The 7,318-nt window shown below is 36.8% G+C and overlaps 1 protein-coding gene across 1 annotated transcript; it reads left to right on the top strand.

Moving 5' to 3' along the window:
- Positions 1-996: 996 nt before the first annotated feature.
- LOC114477398 (serum amyloid P-component-like) lies at positions 997-6,728 on the top strand. The gene is made up of 5 exons (XM_028469657.1): positions 997-1,068; positions 1,157-1,211; positions 2,718-2,820; positions 2,922-3,222; positions 4,722-6,728. The coding sequence occupies exons 2-5, from the start codon at positions 1,157-1,159 to the stop codon at positions 4,938-4,940; spliced, it is 678 nt and encodes a 225-aa protein (XP_028325458.1). The 5' UTR covers positions 997-1,068; the 3' UTR covers positions 4,941-6,728.
- The last annotated feature ends 590 nt before the right edge of the window (positions 6,729-7,318 follow it).

The following is a 7,318-nucleotide window of genomic DNA, read 5'->3' on the forward strand; positions in this document are numbered from 1 at the left end:
CCTGCTACTACCACCTCCTCGCTGATTCTCCTCCATGCCAAATCCTTCCTAGTCCGGTCCTGGTTATAAAGGCCGTGTCATACAGCTCCAGGTGATCACACACAGCTTCTACTCCATGGTTAAATGGGTGAACAGACCGTTGCCGGCCTGACGTCATCGTCAACAAATGACACGCAGATCGGGGCGCACCGCCGCACAGAAAATACGTCATTGTCAACAAAGACTCTGATTGGCTTTCTTCATGCAAAACAGTCGCAGGAGTTCAATATTTTCAACTCTTGCGAATGTGCGGATATGCATAAAATCGGGAGGGCGCTCGCACGGCCAACGCAGTTGATGTGTGGACGGAACGCACTGCTGCACAGCAAAGATTTCGCATCTGGGATGCATCTATCCGTTGACTTTGTATGTAATCTGGACATGCGGACATTTCGTGATGCATCCGGTGTGAACGCAGCATTACTAAAGAGAATGTCAAAGGCTCTGCCTCTGGGTCCCGTTTATAGAAAACATTTGTACTCCATACAATTCCTCCTTTTTCACAAACTGATCCCATCACATCAGTGGAGGAAGGCCTGTTAGTGTGCTCTGTCATAAGGAACACATTTGTTATAGGACAGATTGAAGAAAAACTCCACATCAAGTTACTTTGCAGATCAGAAGGATAGTTAAGATAGTTCAGGACTTTTAGGACTGACACAAGAAAACATAAGTTTTTACATTAAATGAATGCATTTACAATGGTGCAAGTTTGAAATTATGATTATTTGCATCTAAAATCGAAAATCTCTTAAGGCACCAAGTGGTGTGTAGGACTGATGGATGGAGAAATATATGAATGAACATCTTAAAACTTGCAGATAATAAAAACAAGGTTCAGTCAATTTTGTCAAATCATCAAGATTTGTTTGTGCAAAAATAGGTTGAGTAACAAATAAAGCAGAAGCTGATTTAAAAAAAAAAAAAAAGAGGAAATGGGCACACGAACACCAACAATTAAAAGTGAGGACACAGGAAAACAACAACCCAACTCATTGCTGCCCTTCTAACACCGACACCGAAGCTAAGGTAAGATCAAGAAATAAAGATGTTCTTTAATAAAAACAGCAACAAATTATTTAAATCCAAAATTGTTTGATTTTCTATTTTGTGACAGATGAAGCTGCTGTTTGTTCTAGTGATGCTGACAGCAGAAGCTGCAGGTCTTGAAGGTATTCCTTTCAATCAGTTTAACTATTTTTCTGAAAAGCATTAAACAAAGCTTTATAGCGATATTGTGATATACAGTTGGCATCATACAATTTGAATGTAGTTAGAAATGTTCACATTATTTGAGAAAAACAAAACATTGTTACTTTTTGTCGTCATTAACTCGAAGCAGAGAACAAAACATGCAAATATATCATTTCAATAAGTCATTGTGTTGAATTTGAGGCTTTATTTTATTCATAAGCGAATATATCATATCATTAAATCATTGCAACCTTCATTATTGTATGAACCACAGGAAAACAATCAAAGCGCACTATTTTAACTGAATTATTAAAACAATATAATTTGAATTAAATGTTATCTAGGTTTTGTATTTAGCACTAAGCCTTTGCATTCCCTTTTTTCGTTAAAGTGGCTAAATGTCACTGACAATGTTAAGATTTTGGCTGTAAAACCTTCTGGCTCTGGTCTTTGTGAGGAGTCTATAACGCCATGCTTAAATTAATTCCAGATATTCCTCATTTCCTAGTTTATGCTTTTCTAACAATAACATGCATTTTATTGAAATTTTGCCAAAAGAAGTAAATGTGTTTTTTTAGGTCAATGTAAATGACATAAAAAAACAAAGTTTAAAAGGTAACATGTGTAAACCCATTCAGCATTATTGTTTTAAAGTAAGACATTGGTTGATGTTATGAAGTGTTACCGTGTTTTGTTTTGGGTTTTTTGTTGGTTGTCAATTTAATCATTTTTGGCCATGTCAGATCTACTATTCACACACCTTGTGGCCATCATGGCAGCGCCCTCTAAGTCAAATTTCATACAATTGAGATATTCTAAATACTTCTTTTTTGCAGAGGACAAAGACTAAAACAACTTAGTTAAATATAAGTAGCAGGGCTCAAATCTTCTGTCTACTGCCACATAAATTCATTCTCATCCCTGATAGGATAACTAAACGATGAACACTTTTGAAGTAATGAATGTGACTGCCAGCCAGGGACAGCTCGACAGAGCAACATCACAATACGTAGTATAAAACACGTATTGTGTTAGCACACAATAAGCACAGGTAAAAAGCATGATACCATGTCCAGGCACACAGCAAAAGAGACGCAAGATGTATGTGATGTAAATGCAAGTTATGGGAAACGGTAAACTTGGTCAACAATTTGTATTTTTCTCCATACAGTCACAGTAGTGAAATTAAGACTACAAATGAATTAGTTGTATGTATAGTTGTATATTAAGAAAGTAACCCAAACTTTACTTTTCCTCACTATTCTTTTTGATTTAACTAATTAGTAAAGTGACTGAGCACAACACTGATGTGTATCTTAAAGCAAATGTGTGTTACCTCTGCCATTGACTGGTGTCTTTTCTTGAATGATCCACACTTACTTCTTTGGTCCCTGCGGGAAATCTCTCGTAGACCTCAATGCTTTTTTATAAGGTAAGCAGATATGGAACATAAATTAATGTATTCCTCTACTCTTTCATTTCAGACCTGTCAGGTAAAATGTTCACATTCCCAGTGCATGACATCAAGGCTCATGTGAAGCTTAATACAAACAAACAAGGTTACACTGCCATAACCCTCTGTCACAGGTAAGAACCAGATTACAAAACTCTGCAACAACCTGAACAATCTCTGAAAGTGAAAGATACATTATATCATGTTACATTAACTGTATTTTTCACACCTACAGATCCTTTACAGACCTCAAGAGAGACCATGTCCTGATTTTCATCAAGTCCTCAAAGTCATTATCAAATGAGTTGCTGATTATTTGGGATGAACAAAACCAAGAATTGGAGGCTCATCTCAAGTATCAGAAAATGCAATACAGACACCTGAACTACAAACTAAACACGTGGCACTCTATTTGTACCACATGGGACTCAGTGTCTGGTTTGGTGCAGATGTGGTTCAATGGACAGCCCTTGGTTCGGAAATTTGCCGTCTGTGCAAGTGAAATGAATGGAACATCTGTAGTCATTCTGGGACAGGTAGAGTTTTGAATAATTGCCAAAAAAAACGTCTGCACAACTACGTGGTTAGCTTCCAATTTCAGTTTTAATTTAGACCAAAAAACCGTGATGTTTCGGGCAGACATGAGTCTGATGAAGGGCGGTTACACTGCCTCAAAAAAAAAGGGAAGTGCATGTTTTTTGATTGTGTTTTGAATAATTACCACCACAATCATCCAGCAATGCTAAACAGACCAGATCCACACAGTGCAATAGCCAATGCTGTTTTAAAGCAGAACTAAGTAACTTTTTCACCTTAATAAATCCTTCTCGTAGTCCCTCTGAGGGTAATACAAGTGTTTATGTGGTGATCGGGGGTCTTTCTTCTGCTGTCTCTGGCCAAAAAACATCACTGAAACTTTCCCAGCTCTGTTTTCATTCTCGCAACAACACGTACTGCTTTACGACAGCCCAATTCACACTAAAGGTGAACACCGAATGCGACTGTTGTGACTGCAGTCACTTCAATCGCCCGTGAAGAGTCGCTTGAACACTGTGGTGCTTTTTGGTCACTTCATCGCTCTAGTGACGTCATTACCAGGGACCGTGTGTGTGTCTGCGCAGCAGGGTGATATGGGAGAGAACCGGCTGATCACTTCCTTTGTCATAAACAGCACCATTTTTACTGTATAAATGGTCAACTTACTGAGTTACTAAAGGATTAATTCACTCAATGTAGGCTTATTCAAGTCTCCCGCCGCCCGTCTCACTGAAGCGGGAGGCAGGAGCTGCTGCCTCGGGGGTGCGGAGTTTTTACAACAGTGACATAACCAAAAGGGACCTTTAAAGGGAGCGCTAAGCACAAGTTACTTAGTTCTGCTTTAACACTGAGGGTGTTAAACTTAATATGCGCTGACTCACACTGTGTAGGGCTGGGGTAACCAATGTATCAATAGCGATCTACCAGTCGATTCACAGAGGTATTTTGTATCGATCACACATGTGAGCCGCAAGACCTCAGAAATGAATGAGAATGGCACAATCACGTTTAACAGAAATTAAACCTAATGATTCAGATTCTGACGTCAATTCATGCCAAATGTTCTTAAAGATTTCTATGTAATTTGCTAACATTACAAGGTGCAAACAATTTACACATCAATTATTCATGATGTAACTAGCCTAACTATATTTTGTATATGTAACAAGCCTAACTATATTTTGACCATTATTTAATTTGATTATTTGTAAAGACTGAGATACCTGTAACAATTTTTTTGATCAGTTACAGTACATCATAATTAATGTTTTGTTGTAGTTTTTATTTTTAAAGTGGGCCAACTCTGAGTTTGGCATGTCTGGCTTAAAGTGTGTAAATATATACTGTGTTTACACTGAATTTATTAACTTTCCCTCTAACACTGAAGCATTAATACTGGTGATTTTGCTGTGTGATCAACTTTTGAATGTGGATATATCAATTCATTGTGCTGCACAGTATACATTTCCTAATTCAAATCTTTAAATTTCGCCTACAGAAAAAAGATTATCATGGAGGACGTTTTGACATTAAGCACGCTTTCGTTGGCATGATCTCAGATGTCCATATGTGGGACTACACTCTCTCTACCTGTGAGATCCAGAACTACATGGAGGATCTCAACTTTACTGCAGGGAACGTGCTGAACTGGAAGGCGATGGAGTACGAGATAAGAGATAAAGTGTTGTTGGAAGATAAAATAAAACCATGTTATTAGATCGACAAAAGTATTTGTGTCAGCACAAATGTATTGCCTGTACTTGATACAATGCTTCATTTAAAAAGCTTTGGCTGATTTGTTTTGAATGCTCTAGGTTGTATTTTGTGCCTTCAGTTTATCTCTAACTACACCTGTCAGTGCACACTTAATGTGCACTTGGTTAGAAAAACCAGGCTCCCTATTTACAGTGGGAAAAGGAAAACTGTGGATGAATTACTGTAGTTCAAGACTAAAGGAGATTCTACTGATCACTTTCACCTGGAGAACCTCACAGACTCTCAAATGGACAGTAGAGTGGTTTCTCCCCTACAGATCTAGACTTCTTAAGGATGAGGACAGCAGGAGTCTAGAGTGTATGTTTGTACTGTACTTTTATACGCATACATTTCCTCAGTTACATCAAGAGGTGAACAAGTTTGACCAGCCTAAAGGTATATAACTGTGTGTGTTTAAATAATGGTGATTCAGTGGCCTGCATTTTAAATACATGTTTATCCCTGATGTCCCGTAAGAAAAGGAGCTTTCACATGATTTTAAATTTAATCTAGAGTATTTTCTTTTATTTAGCTATAATCTAAATGAACTGTACCTGATTCTTTAAAATCTAAACATGTATCAATTTATAATGTGTTTCTTGTTTTATAATGTACTATAATTAGAAGAAATATGGCAAATCTATAACTCATCCTAGAAGAATTTCCAGGTCTAAAAAGACTATTAGAATCGTTCTTGAATGCAGGAATCTTTCAGTGATGTAAACAACATAAAGTTTGTCATACAATCATTTCCTATTCAAACGTTTTTTAATGTTCAATTCTGTGTTGTTTAGGTATCTGTCTTTTATTCTGCTGTTCTTCCAAACACTTGAATGTAGTTTTATGAGTTTAAGGGCAGAATGTTCTTGTTGTTGCTTTGCTATATTATGTTTCACACCTGTTTATTCTTATTAGGTGTCTCATTGTGCAGATGTAATGGGAAAAAAATGTCCCTTTTGGTATTACTAAAGTATCATCTCTAGCTTAATCACTGTGATGTGAAACGTTCATATTCTAAATCACCAAAGAAAATGTCAAGGGGAAGGTTATTGATTACTACATTGTGTCTGTGTTTTGCTAGAGTGAATGTTTTTCTATTCTGGTATTGTGTTTAATAATTTTAACACTATTTTTTTATACATCAATAATTAAATGATTTAGTAAAGTTAAGACATCGTCTTTATTCAGTTCATGTGTGGAGCTTGTATGTTAATGTCATCCATCCATTGAGTGTGCACTAGACACTCATGTGAAATTTGGTAATCCAGGATTTAAAAGAACCCTTAACCTATTTTAGGTTTTTCAATCTATACTTGAGGTTCAAGTTGCTCTTCTGAAGTTTATCTTCTGACACAGTTTTTACTGGAAAAAGGGAGAACCACTTAGACCATATAATGCAGTTACTGAAAGTGAATGCCTGCCAGACTGGAGGGACATAAAAAAAACAGTGAATAAAACACTGATGCATATCTGTTAAAACCAAACGAAGGGCTGTCAGGTTGCCAATAAAAAGTAAGCCTTCACTGAGGAAATGAGCTTCAGTATTTACAAGTGACTCATTTGATTTTTCACAAAGATCTTAGTTTATGCAATCCGCACACTTGTATCAGATGATTGGACTGCTGCTAGAGCAGCTGCTTAACGTGAAAAAAAAAATGTGATGCATCTTTTGCCTGAAGCAGAGCGTTTTGAAAAATATCCTGTTACCAAACACCTAATTCAATATTATCCCCAAATATTTACAATCCTGCATGCCCTCTTATATTGTATTATTCCAATTTCATTACCTGCTACAGAGCCGATCTGTTCCTATTTGACAATTTGTGTGTGCGCGTGCGTGCGTGCAAGCGTTGGCCCTGATGTTTAAACATGATAAAGTGCTACAGAAATGCTTGAGGAAATAATTCAGCCTTTAAAAAACATGCAAACGCTCGTACATCATTCCCTATTGTGTAATTTCACACATTTATACAACCTTCGAACCCAAAACAAGATTAAGTGTGTCAAGTTATTAAGGCTACATTCTGTACATGAGCATTAGGAAAATATGTGATAAAGCCAGGAATAACGCAACCTTTAAGAGTTATGAGACATATGTGCATAAGTTCACTTGAATGCTAAAATCTTCAATATGCTGTCACTACCAAAACACAGACACTATGTAGTAATCGATAAACATCTCGTTGACATTCTCTTCAGAGATTCAGAATATGAATGTTTCATATCACAGTGATTAAAATACAGAGATGATACTTCATCAATACCAAAAGGACATGTTTTCATTACAGCAGCACTATATGATACTGAATAATAAGAATTGTGTGTAAAACATGATATATA

Source organism: Gouania willdenowi, chromosome 16 (genome assembly GCF_900634775.1).
Source record: "Gouania willdenowi chromosome 16, fGouWil2.1, whole genome shotgun sequence".
NCBI classification, from domain to species: Eukaryota; Metazoa; Chordata; class Actinopteri; order Blenniiformes; family Gobiesocidae; genus Gouania; species Gouania willdenowi.